This window comes from Peromyscus californicus, unplaced genomic scaffold (genome assembly GCF_007827085.1).
Source record: "Peromyscus californicus insignis strain IS unplaced genomic scaffold, ASM782708v3 Scaffold_13__1_contigs__length_99412109, whole genome shotgun sequence".
NCBI lineage: Eukaryota > Metazoa > Chordata > Mammalia > Rodentia > Cricetidae > Peromyscus > Peromyscus californicus.
Window position 1 is genome coordinate 23,935,853 of NW_026294424.1, and position 23,074 is coordinate 23,958,926.

The 23,074-nt window shown below is 46.1% G+C and overlaps 1 protein-coding gene across 7 annotated transcripts; it reads right to left on the reverse strand.

Annotated features, from left to right (window-relative positions):
• Positions 1–915: 915 nt before the first annotated feature.
• Positions 916–23,074, reverse strand: Fam161a (FAM161 centrosomal protein A). Of its 7 annotated transcripts, none has more exons than XM_052734695.1 (7): positions 22,846–23,074; positions 14,785–15,017; positions 11,474–12,631; positions 10,957–11,124; positions 8,193–8,292; positions 4,937–5,091; positions 916–4,371 (listed from the first exon to the last, which is right to left on the reverse strand). In XM_052734695.1, exons 2-7 carry the CDS (start codon positions 14,958–14,960, stop codon positions 4,248–4,250), a joined length of 1,881 nt encoding a protein of 626 aa, XP_052590655.1. In that variant the 5' UTR covers positions 14,961–15,017; positions 22,846–23,074; the 3' UTR covers positions 916–4,247. The 7 variants fall into 7 exon arrangements, 6 of the variants coding, with proteins under 6 accessions (XP_052590655.1, XP_052590653.1, XP_052590654.1 ...); XM_052734693.1 differs by lacking the exon at positions 22,846–23,074 and adding an exon at positions 21,592–22,806; XM_052734694.1 differs by lacking the exons at positions 10,957–11,124; positions 22,846–23,074 and adding an exon at positions 21,592–22,805.

The window sequence follows — 23,074 nt, forward strand, 5'->3', positions numbered from 1 at the left end:
GGCTGGATGAGACTCCAGTGACAAAATGGGAGCCCCTGTAAACACTGGACATAAACAATGGGTGAGACAAGCTGCTCCTCTTGTGTGCATTGAAACTCTCTACAATCCTCTCCTTAGAAATCCCTCCCTGATGACTCTGAAAGTAAAACAGGCTTCACCTGCCCTTCCTGGTCAGTCCCACTCTCCCAGCTGGACTGAGATGAGAAACCCGAGGGCTTCATGACAGGAAACACTAGTCCACAGCATCCTGGTGAGAAAGGGAAACTGAGGCAGAGCACAGTTGGTCTCCATAGCCAACAGTAAGACAGTTATAAAATATGACTAAACTGTGGATGAACAAAGTTCTGAGAACTTGTTATGTGAAGAATAACGAATTTCACAGTATTGTATGTGTCTGATATCATAAGTAACCTGTTTTATCTTCAACTTTTTTGAGATCAGGTACAGACAGACAAACCCAGACTGGCCTGAAACTCTGTATGTAGCCTAGGGTGCCTTGAACTCACAGCAATTCTCCTGCCTCAGCCTCTTGAGTGCTGGGATTACAAGATGAAGCCGAGCCATTATGTCTGGAGTGTCGACTTCATTAGGTTCTCTCCTGCCTGCCTGCTGTGAGCTGCCACCATTCCTTGGCCACACATCTCTCGGCATGACTTTCAGAACACAACTTTTAGGGGTGGCAAATGGAAGCTGTAGTTTCTTCCATCCTATGGCACAATGAGATAGCTTATCTTTGTAGCAAACTATACATGCTCTTTTCCTTTACCTGTTGGGCTGCGCACACATATACAATGTCTATATTCACCCCAATTACTTCTGAGAGCCTTCCTTTTCCTCCGGACCCCTTCTTTCCAGCCGACCCCCAGTGACAATGGTACCCCCTCCCACAGTGACTTAACAGTCAACAGTCCCCAGGAAGAGGTGGTCATGTGCTTTATTAATAATCAAAAGAGAACAGAAATATTACTTAAGCAAGGCTCTGGTGTTGTTTTCCAATGTTGACACCCTATTTTCTGGTTTCATCCTCATAAGCTAATGTAGATATTTTTCTTTTTGGAAAAGTAAGCAGTCTTCAAACAGAGTAAATGATGGCCCTTGCTGCATGCTCACATCACAGAGAGTGGGAGACAAGGAGCTGGCTACATCTCTTGAATCAAGAACACTATTCTGCTTAGAGAAAACTCAATGACTCAAGACGAGAAAAAGAGAAATGGCCAAGGGGCCAAGCTGCTGTCTTTCCGTCAGAGGGCTTCCCAAACCCACTTCTTTGTCTAATGTGTTATGATATGCCCACCTAGCTGCAAGGAAAGTTCAGACTAGAGGGTTTTCCATCTTCACTGAACACAGTGCCAGCCTCAGCAACATAAAAACACAGTAAGAGGCTCAGCCTTTGAGAACACTGGCTGCTCCAGAGGACCCAGGTTCAATTCCAGCCTCACGGAGGTTCACAACTAACTGTAATTCTAGTTCTAGGAAATCTGACACCCTCATCTGAGGGCACTGTATTGCACATGGTACACAGACAAGATGTACATGCAGGCAGAAACTAACACATAAAATAAAAACGAATCTTTAAAAAAATTGTAAGAAAAAGGAAAATCGTTACCAACCAAACCATGGGCCATATTCTTTCCTTGATCTTTTTTGAGGATCATTCCTGACACCTAATGATTATTTTCCAGTTATAGTATCAAGCTGGCGGGATTTGGAGAGCTGGCTCAGTGGTTAAGAGCACGTACTGCTCCTGCAAAGGACACAAGTTTGGTTTCCAGCAGCCAACATCAGTTGGCTCAAAACACTCGGAACTCTAGCTCCAGGGAAGCTGACACGTTCTTCTGGCCTCCATAGGCACCTGAATTCGCATTCACATACCCACACATACATATACACACAGACATGTAATTAAGAATAAAATTTTGGGCTGGAGAGCTGGCTCAGAGCTGGCCGCTCTTCTAGATAGTCGCGAATTCAATTCCCAGCAACCACATGGTGGCTCACAATCATCTGTAATGAGGTCTGGTGCCCTCTTCTGGCCTGTAGGCATACACCATACATGCAGGCAGAACACTGTATACATAATATAATAAATAAATCTTAAAAAAGAATCAAATAACCTGATGGGATGCCACAGGCCTTAATCCCAGCACTTGAGTTTGAGGTCAGCCTGGTCTACAGAATTAGATTCAAGACAGCCAAGCTCTACCCTGTCTCAAAAAAGAAAAAGAAAAACGAGAGAAAAAAGAAAGAGAGAGAGAGAGAGAGAGAGAGAGAGAGAGAGAGGAAGGAAGGAAGGAAGGGAGAAAGAAAGAAAGAAAGGAAGGAAGGAAGGAAAGAAGGAAGGAAAGGAGGAAGGAAGGAAGGAAGAAAGAAAGAAAGAAAGAAAGAAAGAAAGAAAGAAAGAAAGGGAAAAATAATAAAGTCTTTTTTAAAAGTACAGATCAAGCTGGGACGGCGGTGTGCATCTGCAATGCCGGCACTCTGGAGGCTAAAACAGGATTGCGAATTTGAACCAATCTGGGCCGCAAGGCAGGCTCTCAACAAACAAGCCAGTTGAAACAGAGGCTGGAGCGGGGCTCGGTGGGAAAGCACACACTTAGCAGCCACTGTTGCCCTGGTTTCATCCCCAGCACTAGGAACGGGCTGTAACAGATTTCCACAACAAAGAGGTCCTATCCCCATTTCAACAGATAAGAAAACTGCAGATGGGTTCTGATGTCTTTAATGTCCTCAAACCACACTCTCTCCGTGAAATCGAGGGGAGGAGAGTAGAAGTAACATTCTAAATATGACAGACAGTTTGTGGATTGTTGTACAAGTCCTCAGTAAGTTGGAAATGTTTCTAGATCCATTCGTACACTCTGAAGTAACTGTGACTATAATTGAGGGCCATTCATCCCCTCATTCAAATCTGCATTAAGCTGTCTCCCTTATGCACAACCCCGCGTTAACAGCTAATGGGATACAACGTGACTTTTCAAATAACGCCACCTCTAAAGGACTTAGCAATCTAATCAGAGCAGCAGGAATGTCACATGAGCCCCAGCTGAGAACACATCTTCCTAAGCAAAAGAAGCAGCTGGGAGATGTTGTCGCCCACCTTTATTTCTAGTCCTTTGTAAAGCTAATTGTCAGAATGGCAATGTCTTACCTTGTAGCATTTTAAAGATTAGTTTGAATTTTCAAAACAAAAATGTACTTAAAGAGGGAAAAATGACTCAAGATCAAATTAAATCTTGAACAGAGACAGTAAGTTTGTAACAGTGTATACAAAGTTAATCACAGTAAGTTAGCAATACAAAAATTAAACTTGAGCTACTTTTAGGATTTTCCTTTGACAAGTTAGGATCACAAATTCAGCATATTTAGAACAGGGACTTATATATCTCAATTATGATTACCTCACATGCTGAACAATGGTGGTGCGCACGCCTTTAATCCCAGCACTCAGGAGGCAGAGGCAGGTGGATCTCTTGAGTTTGAGGCCAGGCTGGTCTACAGAGCGAGTTCTAGGAAAGCCGGGGCTGTTACATAGAGAAACCATGTCTCAAAAAAAACAAAAACAAAAACAAAGAAACAAAAAGATTACCACACGCAAATGCCATAATTATTCCATGTGCAGTAATACATACATACAAAGTAAGATAAATTATTTTAATACTTTACCTATCAAAAAGGATTTGAGGGGATTAGGGGTACAGCTCAATGGTAGAATTCATGTTAAAGTATATGTGAACCCTGGATTTAATCTCCACAAAAAAAGGGCAAAAAAAGAAAAAGTAGCCATGGTATGGATAATTTAGCAGTACACTTCTAAGTACCTATTTTTTCTGTATATTATTTGAAAAAATTGAAAATACTTAGTAAATTTAAAAATAGATCTTCAAAAGCTAATAGTTCTCTCAATACCAAACTCTTTTCCCTACCAAATATAAATGTACATTTCCATAACTAACCCATTTGTGACAGCTGTGGTTCTCCAACCCTCAAACACTTTGAAAATAAAATATAATCATAATCACAAACAGCACACATAGCAATTTCAAAACTGCAGACAGCAAAGCTGTAATCTAGCAATCAATCAGCCGTTGTGTGGACACAGCCTTTTCCAGACAGGACGCCTTGGTTCAGCGGCTCTGCATGCGTGGGAGCTGTCCCCACATGTGTTCAGGGCAGCACGGTGCGGGGCTGAGGTCCTGAGGCTGCGTGTGAAAGGAAGGGCTCCGTGAGCGGAAGCCTTTGACTCAGGTTCACTCTTCAGAATTTTCTTCTCTGCTTTCTTTAACATCTCCCGTGCTTTCCTTGTGAGAGTCCTGGCTGCTGGCATCAAGAAAAGAGCTTTCTTCCTCATTCTCTCTTTCTTCTTCATAAGAGCTAAAGAAAGAAACGTTATCGATCTATCAAAGGGAAAATGCGCTGGTTGCAGAGGCACACAGCCCTGTGTGACCATGCCTTCCTGTAGGTGGCGCTCCTCCAGTCTACAGCTCCGACAGCTCCCAGGAGAACCAAGGAAGCACCAATGGGAAATCAATATCCCTGACAACCAACTTATCTTGAAACTTGACTCCTTATATTTCTTTCTTTCTTTTATGGTTTCTTGAGACAGGATTTCTCTATGTAGCCCTGGCTGTCCTGGAACTAGCTCTGTAAATCAGGCTGGCTACAAACTCACAGAGATCTACCTGCCTCTACTTCCCCAGTGCTGAGATTAAAGATGTGCGCCACCCACTGGTGCCTCCTTATATTTCAATGGAAAGCAGGCCGTATCAGAAACATAAGCTTACTGTAAGAACAAAATGCTTTATCACTGTGTAACATTTATATTGTGTCAAACATGGTAAAATATGAGTGTATTTTACAATGGTTCACACGCACTCCCGTAAGTAAGAGGTTTGAAAACAACAGGGAAGGGCAGAGCATGCTTCCCTGCACACGCTACCTTTCTTTATCCGATGTGTGGCTTCTCGGCTCTGGCCTGGTGATGTTCTCAGACACTTTTCCACCTTGGCCTTTCTCTGTAACAAACTCCTCAGACAGGCCTAGTGCTTTTAGGGTGTCAGAATAATGCTTTTCTGCTGCCAATCTTGCATTTCTCTACAGGAGAGACAAACCTTTTTAGATAGGAGCAAAAGCTAGAAATTTCTACTATGATGTATGGATTTAAACGCATCAGTGAAAACTAAGATCTACAGTCTCAGTGACTGAAATATGCTGCTTCTATGACTGACATGTTTAGGCATGGACCAAGAGAGACTCACATGTGTGCCCAGAGGACAGGTACAAGAATGCTCAAGGCAGTATTGTCTGTAATAACCGAACACTGCGAGAAGCCCAAAGCCTGTCAACATCTGGATGGGTAAACTATACTACAGTCACAAGTAGAAAAATGAATCAATGAAAATGAATAAAGTAGTTAACAGCCACAACACGGCATAGCAGATAACTTACTAATGTAACACTGAGCAAAAGGAACGCTCAGAAGAACACAGAAGACTATATCTAGTAGACTCAGTTACCGTAAGTCCAAAAACAGGAAAAACTGAAAAGAAGGCAATGCTGATCCCCAGTTAGAGACGGTGACCTCTAGAGGAGGTGGCTGAGTGCTGACCTGTAATGACTTGTCACACTGTGGTCGACTTTTAAGATTGCATAAAGCTACCCCTTGGAAAAGATCAATAAGGAAAGAGAATAATGAGCCACATGCATACAACCCCACTACTCAGGAGACAGAGGCTAGAAGAGGATTGACACAATTTCAGGCTAGCCTGGGCTACATAATGAGTTCCAGACCAGCCAGCAGGGGTATACAGCAAGACCTGTCCAAACACAAACCAAGGTCTTGTGTCTGCTTCAGCTCGGAATGCAGGAGCACACGGCAGTGGCTGGACAGCTCTTGTCCGCACCTCGAGTAGTTCTCAGTCTTATATGCCATGACCTCAGACCATCAAAGACAAAACCAACAATATTGTTATCTCTACTTTATGGAAGAAAAAAGGAATGTTTAGAACTGAGGTCAAGTCTCTTGAATGACACTTCTTGGAGGTTCACAGGAATTGTAAGGACCCTTTCATAGTTGCAGCTAATTGAGGGATAGGGGGTATCAGCTCAGTGGTGGAGCGTTTATAGAGGCATGCTTGGAGCCCTGACTTAAATCTCTAGTACCACAGAAAAACCAAACCAATGAACAAAATACCCAAACCTAAAAAGAAAAGCCTTCAATCCCAGCACATGGCGGGTGAAGTGCACGGCCTGGCCACCAGAGAGGCCTACACAGCAAGAGCCTGTCTGGAAAAACCAAGGCATAGTCTTCACAAGCTGAAAATCAGCCCTGAGCCCACAGGCTTCAAGCAGCTACACGGTGACTAGGTGCTCGGGTCGTTGGCTTCTGTTGGCTTCAGTCCAATCTTAGTTCCTCCGAGTGGATCTTACAGGAGACAGGGGCCAAGAATTCCCTCTGAACCTCCACCTAAAACAAGGGTCACGAGGAACAGCCCAGTTCCAGTGGACCAACAGCACCCCATATGTAGAGTGTGAGACAGCGTCCATCAACGCCCGAGAAAACGACACCACAGCTGCTCAGATAGCAGTATTGATCTGATCTCTGATGGTCTGATGTCATGGCATATAAACGCTGAGAACTATGGCTGAGCGGTGGCGACACACACCTTTAACTCCAGCACTCGGGAGACAGAGACAGGTGGATCTCTGTGAGTGTGAGGCCAGCCTGGACTACAGAGTGAGTTCTAGGACAGCCAGGACTACACAGAGAAAAAGCGGGTGGTCTCTATCGGTCCGGCAGAGCCAAGGGTGAAAGGTACAAAGGGGAGGTAAGAGCTTAGGAGAGTCAGTGGGAAACAGGCTAAAGAGGCCAACGGGGGGCCGGGGGCGTAGCTGAGGTGGACTGTTTGCCCTGCCAGCCTCAGGCTCTGAGTCTGATCCCTGGCACCACATAAGATCAGCTGTGGTGGCACACACCTGTAATTCCAGCACTCAGGAGGTAGAGGCAGGAGTTAGAAGTTCAAGTTCACCTTGGCTTTGCAGGAGTTTGAGGCCTGAGATGCGTGGGATCAATGAAGGCTAGCAAGATGTGCAGGGGACTTTACCATTGCGCTGTGACCTGGAAGTTCATCCTTTGGGAGGAGGGGTTAACGGAAGCAGATCAACTAGGTTCTGACCCTAGTTTACCATTTGTTAACTATAAACCTGATTAGTTACCTTCTTTGGACTTGAGTTACATGATTCCCCCGCTTCCAGAGGTAATCTTGGGGAAGTTAACGACAAGACCCCTGAGACCTTCACTGAAAACGGGAAAGAACGGAATTCACAGGAACAGACAACTGCACTGTTGTCAAGGTGTACTAACACACCCATTTTGACAGCACGGGAAATATAAAGATCTGCTCTTTGGTTTTTAATGCTTTTAGGCCTGGAGGGATGGCTTAGTGGTAAGAGCACTTATTCTTACAGAGGCCCTGGGTTCAGTTCCCAGCAGTCATATGGTGGCTCACAACTCCAGTTCCAGGGATCTAATGCCCTTTGATCTCTGCAGGCAATGCATGCACATGGTGCACAGACATACATGCAGGCAAAACACTCACACCCATAAAATGAAATAATTTAAATAAATAAACATCAAATTTAAAATGCCTTTAAGAAACAGGGTCTCACTATATTGCACACACTGGTCTCAAACCAAATGGTTTAATTCATCAAAAATCTACCACCAATATCTCGAAGCCTCACCAGGAGAGCAGAACCACGCCGATTAAAAAGAACAGGCACTAGCTGGGCATGGTGGCATTCACCTTTAACCCCAGTGGGAGGCGGAGGCAGGAGGATCTCTGTGAGTTTGAGGCCAGCCTGACCTACAGCGTGAGATCCAGGACAGGCTACACAGAGAAACCCTGTCTCAAAAAAACAAAAACAAACCAAAACAAAAAAGGCCAGGCACTAGAAGCAGACCGTGGCAGGAATGTCTTGAGGCACACTGGGTTAATGGAATGTTCTTTATTGAGCTATGAGCCTCATCAGATCTTAAGCAAAATTACCTCCATGGTGAACTGGATGAAGCTGCCCCAGAAACAGCATGTCTCATGTACTAACAGGACATATAAGAAAGACGAAGGACAAGCTTGGAGGCCAGAAGCACTGACAAACAGAAGGTGGGAACGGCTCTAGATGCCAACAAACACAACCTGGGCAACTCTTTCAAACAGCATCGGCCTCTTCTGAAGTTTCTCATCTCTTTCTTCCAGTTCTTGTCGATACTCTTTCATCCTTGCCTTTTCACTCTCTCTAGAATCAGATCAAGGGAATGGCATTTTAAAAGGTCGGCTACGGAAGCTGCATTAGGACACTGACTTCAGAAGACAAATCAGAAATTCAGAGCACACAGTTCAGTTTGGTTCCTTTCCTAGACTGGTAAGATTCTCATAAATCCAGAATAAAAATCCCAAATTATGAGAGCACATATTGTACTGCCCTGGGGATGGTCTGGGCATTTCAAAAGTCTTCAAGGCATAAGGTATAAAAAAAAACTGGCCCTATCTCCTCAGGTGTGACCAGAGGCTTTGTAGCCATCAGTCAGGCCTGGCACCCTCCACCGCTGTGCAGACTGTGAACTAGAAAGCTCTGCCCCAGTGTGTGTGGCCGCTGTGTTCTGGAGCAGTGTCTGTCCTGAGCTGGAGAGTCTGGGTGTCCCCAGCCCCAGAAAATGTGTGTCATCCAGAATCCCTCACAGCTCTGAGTTTGCTCCTGTTATTTATGGCTTTATGCTGCTTCTTGGTACCCCAATTCTCATCCGTGTCTTTCCAGCCCCAGGCTAGTCCAACCCCAGTGCTGTCCACTCAGCCTGTGGCTCCTCAGTGCAGCTCTGGGCTCCCTACCTGCTGTGATCAGTGGGGACTCCTCAGAGCTCTATTTTCCTGTAGGCACCAGCTCTCCTTCCTGCCTTCAGAGCCCAAGGAGGAGGAGAATGAAGGGGGCTGGCCGTTCCTCTGGAGCTCTGCCCAGCCTGGCTTGGTGAGGTTCCTTGATCACCCTTTCCTTCCTGTCTTCTCTGATTCTTTTCCCCAGAAACATCCTGAGGACCTCACCTGTCACACTGGCTGATCATGTCTCTGTGGGTGGGAGCAATGGCAGTACCCTCCTGTTTGGAACTGAGGGAAGCGCGAAGTATGGCCAAGGCAGGCAGGTGCCGAGAGCCAGGCCCTCTTTGGGGGTTGTGGGTGGGTCCTCCTGCTGCTGTCCTGCAGTCCCTGACAGGTGGGGCGTGGGGTCCACAGACAGTGGGATATTTGTATTCTTAACCCTGTGCCATTAGAGAGGCTGCCGCCTCGGACAGGCCAGCCCTCCTCCTCTCGGGTACGTTCTTGTTGCTCAGACTATATTTCAATAAAAAAAAATCTTCTTACCATGCAAAAAAAAAAAAAACAAAAAAAAAAAAAAAAAAAAAAAAAAACTGGCCCAAAACATGTTTTATTTATAAGTATGCAAAACCAAGAATATCTGGTCCAAATCAGGCATCTTTAAAAAAAATTCTTTCAAATCAAGACCCTGCTTTTCTTGCCCCTCTAAGTGAGACCACCTAAAGGTCAGCAGCAACACTGCACGAATATCACTGTACTTATTCTTTGGACTAGATCCCACAGTGAATTAAACTGCACTCTTTTTCTCTATGTGAGATATACTAAAAGCAACCAAGACAAGAAAGTTTCATGGTACAGAAAATAATTATACTTTACAATAGTTATGCTTACTCATACTTAGCAAATTATTAACTTTTATAGGTAAACACTGTATTCCTAAGGAAATTTTTGCTCAAGTTCATCAAACTAGGATCTAGGGCTGGAGGGATGGCTCAGAGGTTAAGAGCACTGACTGCTCTTCCAGAGGTCCAGAGTTCAATTCCCAGCAACCACATGGTGGCTCACAACCATCTATAATGAGATCTGGTGCCCTCTTCTGGTGTGCAGACATACATACAAACAGAACACTGTATACATAATAAATAAATAAATCTTTAAAAAAAAAACAAAAAAAACTAGGATCTATCAGTGGACTAACGCTATACTGTAAAGGAATACTCACTGTAATTAAAAGCAAATATATGTATTTGGTTCTTATAAGTCAGATGAATGGTTAGTAATTCATATTACTTACCCAACTTTGGAGGAGAGATTTTCTTGCTTACACATGACTATTCATATGTGCAGTGTTTGCAACCTTGGTTTTCAACTCTGCTCTAGAGAATTCTAGTATTCTGCAGCTGCTGTTACTTGTCACAGGGAAACAGTCACAAGGTGCAGTGTGTACCTACAATGCACTCACTCTAGCCATTGGATTTTGTACAGACTTAAAACAGAACTCCTTGGCTTACTTAATTGAAAAAATACTCTCGGCTGGGATGCAGCTCAGTGCTGGAGATTTTTTCAGTGATGCATTGTACAATCACAAGTACTACAAATAAGGCTAGCTCAGTTGTAGAGTCTGTGATTTGCTGGCAGGTATGAGGTCCTGGGTGTGATCCACATATGCCCAGCACCATGTACGTATGTGTATATATGTATATATGTATGTATAGATGCCAAAAATTGTGTAATATATAAATAACACACATAAAGAAAAGGGTTTTATGCTAGTATTAAAGCATGGCTATTAACTATGGCCATAGCAGAAATTATTTGTTCCACACAGTCTCATGGTTCTTGCTACAGAGGTAAGTGTATACACTGATTCTCATCATGTGTATGTGTGCATATATGTATGTAGAAGTTGAGTACAAACAGCCAAAGATTATTTAAATCCATAAATTTAAATAATCTTTGATTACTCAAGATGCCACACCATTTTCATATCTAGGCATTTGCTGGTTAAAAAAGAAAAGGAAAGAAAAGGAAAGAAAGGAAAAGAACCAGGTTTGGACACGAGCATTCGAGTTTCAGGACTCTCCCGTGATACCTGAGATGGTTTACTCTGGATTTAGACACCTGGGCTAAGCCCTGATGTGCGTCATAAGCTTTAACTCGGGTTGCCAAGAGCTTCTGCAATTCTTTCATTCTTTGCTTCTGTTTAGTTAGGATCCGATTTCTCTCTTCTTCCAACATTTTCTTTTCCTCAAGTGATTTCCTGAGGGCAACAAACTAAGGCTTAATGCACTTAAGCCAAGAAGAAAGTTGTCCAGCAAAGATTTAACATGGAATAATTCAAAAGCTGAAAAAAAGGCCATCTTTTGACCCAAATCTGACTTGTGGAACTGGAAATCCAAGTAACGCTGACAGTGTAAGCTCGTCTATTCCAGGGAAACAGAATCACATTCCTTTCTGAGAAGAGCATTCCTACCAAACGATTCTCTACCATATAGTACAATACCTTACCGAGAAGTTAGTAATTTCAGATTTACCAAGCTAAAACCCACAGGGCTGCATGTGCCAGTACAGCGACCACATGCCAGGCAGCGCCCATCCCAGGGCCTTACCTGATGGCTTGTTCCCGCCCTCGGGAAGACAGGGTAGGCATTGGAGGGCTCCACAGACCAGGCCTGGGCTTTGCACACGGACTTCTGACCGGGGACATCCGCCTTGGAGACAGATAAGGCCAGCATGTTTCTTTCAGATTTTCTTCGACTGCTCTCATGTCTGCCAAGACTTTCTGTCTTTTAGCAGAGTCACACGGGGATTCCTGAAGACCACACTGTTTATAAAGAGTGGAGGGGTTCAGGAAGCAGTGTTCTGAGGAGGGCTCCTTCCATCGGTTCTCAGCCAAGTCTCCATCATCAGGGCTCAGGCACCTACACCTGTGTTTACCCCGTGGCTTTCCAGGACTTCTGGGGTCCCTGAAAGGTCTGCCAGCTGGCCTATAGGGCCAGGATGGATTCTGCAGCAGTTCTTGGGCCCTTAGCTGCATCCTGATGTTCCGAAAGAGCTCTTCTTCCTTCGACTTGTCACTGGAAGCTGACCTGTAAATAGAATGAGGCATGGGTCTGGCTTTAAAGCGCTTCGTTTTCCTCTTAGACTTAAAAAGGTCTCTCAGCTGCTTCTCCCGGACCGCCCGCTTCTGCTCCTCCCTGGCAATGAACTTGAATGGCCTCTGGGAGGCCAGGAGCGCGGCTTTGTTCCTCTCCCTGGCGGTCCTCCTTTGCTCTTCCTTCTGCCTGACCAGATCCTCATACAGGGGCAGGAACAGGCAGGGGGGGACAGGATTGGCTCGGAATTTCCTCTTGCACTCAGCGTCGTCGACGTCGTCCCCGTCCCTTTCCAGATTCGCTCGGGCCTTCTGCGCCTCCTCTCTCCTCTTCTGCGCCTCCTCTCTCCTCTTCTGCTCCCTGAGCGTCATCTGAAAGGGCACGGGCACCGTAATTGTGGGCACCCAGGTTTTGGGTTTCTTCCTTGTTTTCTTAGCTGTTTGGAAGTCAGAGTTGTGCTGAATATAATCTTCTACAGAAAAGCCAGTCCACATGTTGTTGATGAGCTCCTTGGCATAGGCTGTCAGTCTGCTTCCCCTGGGAGTCTCTCTCTCCAGGGTGGGCGGCTCCTCGTCAGAAGTGGTGGACAAGGAGGGTGACCGGCCTACCTCAGGCTCTGAAAACGATGTCACTAACAAGACAGGGTGAGGGCAGTCCTTTTCCGATGCAGAACTAAGGAAGAATAATAATTAGGGCACACTTTCAATTTTATAGGGCCAAATGTTAGGATGGAGGCAATCACAGACTTTCTAAGATGAAGAGAAGACAGTGGCTGGACACGGCAGTGAAAAGTACCCTTTTATTTAGAGCAGAGCTGAGAGCGGACTGTCAGTTATCCAATCAACTCTCCCACTTTGCAGAGAAGGAACCTGGGACATCAGCTGCTCCTCATGCTCCTCAGAGTCACCATCCTGAATACGTCTGAGCATGCAGGTCCCTCCTACCTGGAACGCTCCTCTTTGCTCTAAAGTCTGGACTAGCAATCAGTCAGGACTGGCCCTGCTCACCCTGCGGACGGACACACACACATACACACACACACACACACCCGTCACCATCCTTAGAGCCCTCTCACACAGATTTTCCCACACGCCTGTGGACACACGTCTGCTGCCGCCCTGAAGCCTACTCCCTGCTTCCTGTCCTGCTATTCCTGTCCCTCCTCCAAGTCTGAACTTATTTGGACATGCTAGGGCACGCTAATGGAGGCCAAGATCAGAAGGATAAGGAGTTCAAGGCCAGCCTCAGCAGCATAGCAAGAGCCTGTCTAACAAGTATTAAGGGTTTGATCCCCAGAATTGTCTGGGGGAAAACAATTGAACTTAAGTGTGACACTTTTGTTGAAAATACTTTCCTGCCTCCCACCAGCAACTGAGCATGACCAGCTGCTCCTGTTTCTGAGACACTGGAGTGTCATGTCATACTGTGACCTCTTGGGGGTGTCAGATCCCAGGCAGGCCTGGCACACGGGAGATGCACAGACTAGGTCCTTCCTAGTATTAATGATATAAAGAGGTGGGATTCTATTCAAAATGTTTAATGGTTTATCAGTTTACTAAGGTCATTTGGTGGCCATATGTTTGTTTGTTTTTATTGTAATTTAATGTGTTTGCCTGCATGTATGTCTAAACCACATGTGTGCTTGGTGCCCTGGAGACTTGTGAACTGTCATGTGAGTGCCGGGAATTGAACCTGGGTCCTCTGGAAGAGCAGTCAGTGCTCTTAACTGCTGAGCCATCTCTCCTGCTCCTTCATCTTTGTTTGCCTGCTTAAGGATATGTATCAAAAATATTTAGGCTGGGCCATTTTGCTTATACATTCTTTCTTTAATTTTTGAAACATGATCTTATACTGTGTAGTCCAGGATGGCTTAGAACTTACCATGTTCCAGGATGACTCAAACTCTCAGCAGTCCTCCTGCCTCAGCCTCACAAGTGCTGAGAATTACAAGCATGAGCCATCGTGCCTCTCTCTCTCTCTGTCTCTCTGTCTCTGTCTCTGTCTGTCTGTCTGTCTGTCTCTCTCTCTCTCTCTCTCTCTCTCTCTGAGATAGGGTCTCATAGAGCCCAGGCTGGTCTCAAACTTGCAGTGTGGCCAAGGGTAACCTTGAACTCCCACCCCTCTGACCTCCACCTCCCAGATGCTGGAATTACAGTTGTAAGCAGCCAAGCTAAGCCTTTTGTTGTTGTTTGAGATACAGCCCTGGCTGTCCTGAAACTCATTCTGTAGACCAGGCTGGCCTCGAACTCTCAGAGATCCACCTGTCTCTGGCCCCCGAGTGCTGGGGTTAAAGGCATATTTAAAATCATGAAAATTAAGTTTAATTTTAAAAATGGGTTAACATGGGGTCATTAACGATACAAGTTTTTGGATCCTGTTTTTTTTTTTTTTTTAATCAGTTTAGTTTCAAGGCTTATTTCTACTGCGAACTTGCTTTTTTTGAAACTGTAAACTGACCCTTTACCTAATCCAGTTGGTCAGCTGTCTGTGCATCTCCCATGTGCCAGGCCTGCCCGGGATCTGACACCCCCAAGAGGTCGCAGCGTGACATGACACTCCAGTGTCTCAGAAACAGGAGCAGCTGGTCATGCTCAGTTGCTGGTGGAAGGCAGGAAAGTATTTTCAACAAAAGTGTCACACTTAAGTTCAATTTTTTTCCCCCGGACAATTCTGGGGATCAAACCCTTAATGCTTGTTAGACAGGCTCTCGCTGTGCTGCTGAGGACCTGATATTTAGGAGCAAATACTCTGGGATATTTTGTTCCACACTTTGTCTAAGGATTTCTCTTAGGTCAGTCCAAAGATGACACCGGACACAAACTTACCCAGAGGAGACACTAGAAGAATCTTCCCTGATGATCACTGGCCGGATGTCTTTTATATTTAGCTTGTCCTGGTACATTTTCTCTAATTTTGCCATGGTTTCTGCATGGGCAGCCTTCAGCTCTCTTAGTTTCCTGAAATACTCTTCATTAGAGTGGTAAATATCAGAAAAGTCCATGACGTCCTGGAGTGTCACACCTTCATTCTCCCTAGGAAAGCTGTTACCACCACCAGCCTGATTGGAGGAGAAACCCATTATGCGCTATTTGAAATGAAGAAACTAATTGATGCTGATCCAAATGCTGGTTCTTACAGAGGTCCCACTATGTAGCCTACACTGGCCTCACACTCCCTATGTACACCAAGTTAGCTGTGAAATAGTGATCTGACAGCCTGGTCCCTGGGATTAAAGGCATGTTCCACCATGCCTGGCTTCATTCCATTTTATAATGGTTAGATTCCTAGATAACCAACACGTCAGGACACTTAACAGTGCAGAAGACAGATGTGAACACGGCTACAAGGATTTCTACAAGTAGCTTCTTCTGAGTTGTGCATTTTTGCTGAGAAGAGAGAAGCCGCTGCCTGGACCCGGTCCAGGGGCTCCTGCCTCGTGGCTCCGAGGGCGTGCAGTGGAGAGAGGCCAGGGAATGGGGCCCAGGGACAAAGTTCTCAGTGGCTCTCCAAGGACCCAGGCTGGGAAGATCTTGGAGGGGAAAAGGACACGGGGCAAAGAGAGTTTCAGAGTCACCGTTGAGGGCAGCAAGAAGAGGAACGCCCACGGGTGACAGACACTTTGGGCTCAAGAAGAGAGCGTGGAGGAATGCTGCATGTACACTTGTATGTTGAAGACACTCCACATACAAGTCAGGACTGGAGCTTTTGACCAGACTTTCTCTCACTCCTTTTGCCCACCTTTCAGTTCTTTTGAGCCGATTCATTAAAGAGATAAAAGCCACACTTTCTAGAGCTGGAGAAACAGTGTAGGTGGTCAAGAGCTTGCCAGGAAGGCGTAAGAAGCTGAGTTCAATTCCCCAGGCTTGGCGACACATGTTTGTAACCCCAGCACCGGGGAGGTGGAGACAGGAGGATCCCTGAAGCCTCATCAGTGAGCCCCACGTTCCAGTGAGAGACCCTTTCTCAAACACCACCCCCCCAACCAACCACTGAAGACCACCACTAGAGGCTGTCCTCTGCCTCTGTGCACACACACATCATATGCACCTGAACACACACACATAATACAGCCCCAAGCCCCTCACTTTCTTCCCAAATACAATTTTTAATATTCTCAGTTGAGAAAATTGAGATTATATATGATACTATGCAAAATGGGCTGCTAACCATGGTTTTAAATTTAGCCTGCCACCTAGAAAAGGCTCAGAATGAAACAAAATATGTTCCCAAATTAGACTCATAATGATACAATCTCACAAAATAAGTCTGTTTAGTCTTTCCGATGGGAAAATTCAGCAGAGTCCATTATAAATAAGAAGTGTCCAGCTGGAAAGTATCTGCCGAGCATGTACCAGGCCATGGGTTCGTTCCCAGCATAACAGGAAAGGAGGCTATGGATGGATAGATGGATGGACAGACAGATGTACATATTTTTTAAATTATGTGCATACATGCGTGCATGGGTGAGGGCAGGTGCCCACGGAGTCTAGAAGTGGGTGTTCAATCCCCTGGAGCTGGAGTCACAGGTGGTTGTGAGTTGCCGGGTGTGGGTGGGTGCTGGCAACCAAATCCCAGTCCCCTGCAAGAGCACCAGGTGCTCTAACCACTGAGCAGCCCTCCATCTAGCCCCAGGGTTTGTTGCCTTTTTTTTTTTTTTAAGTGTTTGAGAGGTTGGTGTTGTTCCACTTGGGATAACTTCAAGAAAACAAATGAAAGAAAACAATTTTTTCTCAATAGAACTAATATGTAGAAACTTGTTATCAGCAACTCATAGGACCAAAGAACTATTAATGTATGTCACACAAGTCACTTAGGAGAACTGGTTTGCTGCTTTTGCAGAGGACCCAAGTTCAGTTCCCAGCATATACATGGTGGCTCATAACAATTCATAACTCCAGTTCTAGGGGATCAAGCACCCTCCTCTGGCCTCCCTGGGCACTACACACACGGCATACATTCACACAGATCCACATAGACAACCACCTCACATAAATAAAAATAGACCTAAAGGAGTGGGGATGAGGCCCTGCATTTGCTTCCTCTCTCAAAAATGCTCATGCTCCAGAAGTCTTCACAGCATACACACTCCCTCTCCACTTAACCACCACCTCAAAAGAGTCTTCATTGACTCTCCTCTTTGAAATGACAACTCTCCCAACTCACTGGAAGTCCCCTTTCTGCTTTATTTTTCCAGAAGTATTTAACCGCCAACCATCTACCTTATCCTGGCTGATCTGTATATCCATGCCTGCCCTGGCTTGAGAGTCAGCGTCACAAAGGCAAGGGTTTGTTTGCATTGTTCTTCTGGGTCCCCAGCCTCTAGGAAGGTACCCGGCCAAGAAGAGATGTCCAGTAAATATTTGTGGAAAGAAAGAATGTAGAGGTTAAAAACTGTGTAGGTTTCCACCAAAGGAAAGCAGCAGGTGTTTCTTTTACGTAAGACGGACCCATGCCAAGAAGCACAGGCTGCTGAAGGACCACACTGATCTTACTGAGTATGTAGAAAAAGGTCCACGTTCCGAACACAAACGAAAATCTAAACATCGGGCTGTGAAACTGCCAGTGTGTTCTATGTCTGTGTCCTCTAAGACACCAGGGAGCAGCTTTTAGACAGAACATCCATGGGCTCATCCATTCCTCCAGAAAATCTCTTAAAAGGTCCTGTGTCATCTACACTAAAATCAGCACGTGACTGTGGCCTGGAAGAAGTTCATGAAAGGGAGAAGCAGCAGTGTGGGAAGCAGAGGCAGGCCCAAGCAGGTGTGCTCGCCACTGGGCTCTGCACATGCCCAGTCACTGTTAACACATGCGAAACTGTTCAAGTCAACCCTCCTGCTCGTTTGTTTTCGACCCAGGACATGGATTGCTGGGAAGTGACTCCTGACTCAAGTCTCACCTCTGTCCTCTGCCCCAGGACTGTCTAGTGTGCCCAACACCGAATGCAACACCGAATGCAACACTCGGTTCTCTTCCCCCTTCTTCATAGCTAAGCTTTTCGTGTGGTAAGTGCCACTAGGTCAGAAGCTAATCCTGAGATTGGCTTGACCCACTTAGGGATGAGCCAACCCTCCCGCACCTGAGGCGGTACCAGTGTCAGCACCATGAGGAATTATTTGTGTTGTGGTCTACAGAGTTTATCTGAAGTTCTGGAATTCTTACTAATTTTTCTTCTTTTCAAGGCTGAGGCTGGTGGCACCTGTCTATAATCCCAGCACTCAGAAGGCAGAGACACAAGTACCCTGAGTTTAAGATCAGCTTGAGCTACAGAGTGACTTTGAGGCCAGTCTGTTCTACATGCGATCCTTTGGGTAAAAGCATGGTGGCACATGCCTTTAATTTCAACATTTGGGAGGTAGAAATAGGTGGATCTCTGTGAAGCCCAACCCGTCTCCATGAGTTCCAGGTCAGCCAGGGCTACACAGTGAGACCCTGACTCCAAAAAAGAAGAAAAGAAGGAAGAGGAAGAGGGAAAGAAGGAGGGAGAAAGAGTTTTACAACGCTGAGTGAGATATGCACACCTCAGCCTCCCAAGTACTGAGATTCTAGCTGCGGGCCATTGTACCCAGCTAATGTTTGAGATTTATTTGTTTGTTTGTTTATTTTGGGGACAAGGTCTTGCAACATTGTCCAGGCTGGCCTGGAACTTTCCGTATAGTCTAGGCTGGTCTCAAACTCACAACTCTGACTCAGTCTTCTAAATGCTCTAACATTAGGTATCTGAAAAGGAGACTATGTTCAGTGTTTATCACCATAACTAACGTGTAGCTTTCCAAACAACAGACACCGTTTTGTAAATGCTAATACCAGTTAGACACCGAGCAGTGTGTGGCAGATGCCCAGCCTGCCCAACACCCAGGGTCCCTCTGGAAAACGGCTCCCACTGGCCCAGCAACTATGCTTGCCTTTCTCTTGTTACCCATGAGTGCTTTCATAACCCTTTTATTTCTTTAGGAAAACAAGAACCACCAAAGGGACATTTGCTCGTCTCCCCACCTACAGAACTCCCCTCTGGGGAAACTGTTCTCTAGTCTTCATTTTTAGGGATCTGATGCAGCAACTGACAATTCACCTTGACGTTTCTCAGTGAATGTGGATCTCCCTGGCCCTTGTCCTAGTCCCCTACCAGGGTGGTTGATCCTTAATCTTTCTTCTATTATGTCTCTACCAAATGTTGAGGTTCTGTGTGTGTGTGTGTGTGTGTTTCACTCTCCACTTCATTTTTTGACTGAGGGCTCTCAGCAAGTTCCAGGGTGTAACACGAACCTTAAAAGGTCTTATTAATAATAATAAAAACAACAACAACAACAAAAACACCAGAGCTGGGTATAGGGGTGAAAGCTGAAAGATCAGAGAAACAGAACAGACCATAGCCAACTCCTCAGGCTGATCCTGTTTCCACGAATCCTCAGACTGAAAGCCTCTGAGTCCTCACCCCTGAGGGTCTCAGTTGAACTGCTGCTCAGTTCCTGTCTCCTCAGGCCTTATACACGTTCTCCACCCAGCCATGTCCCTTCCTGGGATTAAAGGTGCGTGTGCTTTCCAAGCAAAGGCATGAGATCTCAAGTGCTGGGATTAAAGGTGTGTGCCACCACTGCCTGACTCTGTTCCCTGTGTGGCCTTGAACTCACAGAGATCCAGACAGATCTCTGCCTCCCGAGTGATAGGATTAAAGGCGTGTGCTACCACTGCTGGCCTTATGTCTAATCTAGTGACTGGCTCTGTCCTCTGATCCCCAGATAAGTTTTATTGGGGTGCACAATATATCACCACACCAGGGACCTGCCTGTCTCTTCCCCTTCCAACACTGGAATTACAGACAAATGCCAACACAGCAGATTTTTACTTGGGTCCTGGAGACCCAAACTCAGCTTATAATATAAATCTTCAGTTAACAGTGCACTCTGGAATATAACTACAACTATACAAAAGATGGGTTTTTCTGCCACAGCAAGCCAAAGTATAAATTAATTTCCAAGTGAATTATTCAAACTGGTAGTGTTATAATTACTACTAATTTATGTAAATTACTCTTTAGAAATGACACTCATTCTCTCCTTTGGTTCTTATTAACAACTGAATGAGGTGAAAATAGAGACAAGTATGGTCCTTTTATAGATGAGGAAATAAAGTCATGTCCTAAAATCACCCAGCAAGTAATAGAGAGTAAATTCCCATCCAGGATCCCAATACTTCCCTCCATCAAACTGTCTTCTGTAACCTGTTACAGCTCATGTTGAGCGGTAGCTTCATCAAGTATTAAACCAATGCTAGGATTCTGACCCCACTCATGTCCAGCCTCTCCATCTGCTTTGCTCTAGATAACCTCAAGTTGTTTGCTCTTGAAAGTTTTGCTACAGGCTAGGCATGGTGCCTCATACTTTTAATCCCAGTATTTGGAAGATGGAGGCAGGAGGATCAGGAGTCTGAGGTCATCCTCAGCCATAAATAGCAAGTTTGAGGCCATCCTAGACCAAATGAGACCCTGTCAAAAAAAAAAAAAAAAAAAAAAAGCTAAGTTGTACTCAGTTGGTACAGCACTCACTCAGCAAGCACAAAACAAAGCCTTCATCCAGTCCCAGCACTGCTAGGAAACCAATGTGGGGCAGGCACAGGCCTGTGTACCTGGTACTTTGTATCAGAAGAGTGCTAGCTTAAGTTCTGGACTTCTAAAGAGAATAGAAGCTGGGCATGGCACACACCTTTAAACCCAGCACTCAAGAGGCAAAGGTAGGCAGAGTTCTGTGAGCTTGAGGCCAGCCTGGTCTACACAGTGAGTCCAGGACAGCCAGGGTTACATAGAGAGACCCTGTCTCAAAAAACAAAAATAAGGACGCTGAGATGGTTCAGCTGTTAAGAGCACCAACTACTCTTGCAGAGGACCTGGGCTTGATTCCCGGCACACACATGGTGGTTCACAACCATCTGTAACTCCCAGGAACTCACATGGTACACATTCATACACATACATTTAAAAATAAACAAACAAATACAATGAATAAAATAGATAAGGAAGGGAGTGATTCTGTTCAAAATACACTGTATGAAATTCTCAAAGAATAAAGAAGTGGAGAGAACAGAGGACAGACTGTGCTCTTCTGCTGGAAACATATCCAAGACGTAATACTGAAAATGGTTTGTGAAAAGACTTCATAGTGCCCTTATGACCCCTTTAGGAAACAATGGGATTTCGCCGATTTGTTTCTCTGGATCTTTCTCTATATCCGTGGAGCATCTATCCACTGAACTTCAAGCACGCTCTCCAAAGGACTGTGCTAAAATCCAGTACTAACCAAAACCTTAAAGTAATAAAACACACTTTTGAAAACTATGGGTACATCAGTTTTCCTCAAGGTAAAAACAAAAATAAAATAAAATGATAAAACAAAAATCAAAGAACTAAAGAATTATTTATTCCTAAGATATACTGTAGAATAGGAAGTTCTGCTCTTTGCACACTCTAGAAACAGCTACAAAAACGCTCTCCAAGAAAGTTTTGCAGCAACCTTTAGTTGGGGCAGAGAGCGGGGAGGGTCTGCAGAGCGCGCCTCGTTTCCACCGGTCCACGCCGGTGAGGACCCAAACCCCCCCCCCCCCCCCCCCCCCCCCCGGCCCCGGCCCGGCTCCCACATTACCGACGCCCGCGCCGGCCGCATCCCTGTCTGTTCCTCCTCCACGGCTGCCGCCAACGCCGCTGCTACCAAGGACTCTAAGGGGTCTTCGTGTTCGTACTGGGCGCCCCTTGCTCCGGTGGTGGGATTTACCGGCAGGTGGAGACTGGCGGCCGCCTGCCTGGCCGCCCGGTGCGGGGAAGCCATCGCCCCGCCTCGAGCCTCAGCGCCCGCGCCGGCCCGGGGCGGGTGAGCTGGCGCCGCCCCGACCTCGCAGATCCTGGCTTGGGGCGGGCGGTTACTAGGGGCTCGGTTACTAGGGACGCTACAGGAGGTGCGAGGGACCAAAAGACAGACATGCAATGTCCTTTCTCACTGTCACAAACCCGAACCCTCCATCCAACTAAAGTCCAATGATGGTTTCTGGTACAAGCCTGCGGTTAACGAACGGGGCATTCTGGATAACTGTCTGAAACTACACAGCAAGCCAATATCAAACGTCATCCTCAAGCGAGTTGCTCAATGATAGTCTCATCGGCGCCGAGATCGTTACAGATTCACGTGAATGACACCCAGGGCTAGGGACTGAGCCTTTCTCTATTTTATTCTTGCTTTTTTTCGGTCTAACCACCTAAACCAGGACTTCTCGCGGCATACGAACTTTAAGCAGATAGAGCGCGTTTTTACTAAATTTTACATATTGGGGCATAGCGTAATCGGAAAGCACCGGGTGTCGTGTGACCGCCCCAGAAAAGATCAGGCTTTGCAGCGTGCTATCCAACATGGCAGAGAACGAGGTTCATCTCCAATTGACAAGAACCAACACGAGTTGACCAATCAGAAGGAGAAGACTTAGTTATCCCGCCCTCTTTTCTCTCGGCTGACCAGTAAGGGGCCAGACATGGAAGGTGCCTGTAGCTCCAACCAGTGAGTGACGGGGTGGCTTGCCTTGGGTTCTGTAGCTAGCTAGCGGCAGGATTGAGGGGGGCGAGAGCCCACAGGGACCACACCCTCCTGACTCACCCCCACCAACCTCCCGATCGGCTTTAGGCCCCTTGGGATGGTCTCTCAGTGGGCACTGTGAAGTCTCAGCCACCTGCGATCTAACACTCTACTTGCAGAAGCCCAGCTAACGCCCCTGTCCCCGCCATAAGGTTCCAGTAGGTTCCGCATCATGCAGCACACCTTCTGCAGAACCTGTCCCTGACGCACATGCTACCACGCCTTCCTTGTTCACACGTGTATGTACCAGCACCTGTGAAGTCTCCATCACCTCACCTTCCTCGGCTCCTCTGTTTGGGCTGAGCTTGCTTCTCCCAACGGAACTGAAAAGCCAGTTGATTCTGAAAAGCCGGAGCTGGGTGAGATCCATAGTCGTCCAACTGACAGGATAGTGACTTCCTGTCAGCCACATGCAACTAGTTCTGGGATGGGATTTGGTGTAAGCCAATTCAAAACCAAGACAGACCTACAGACTGAAGCCCTGTAAGTGGATGGTTTGAGGAAA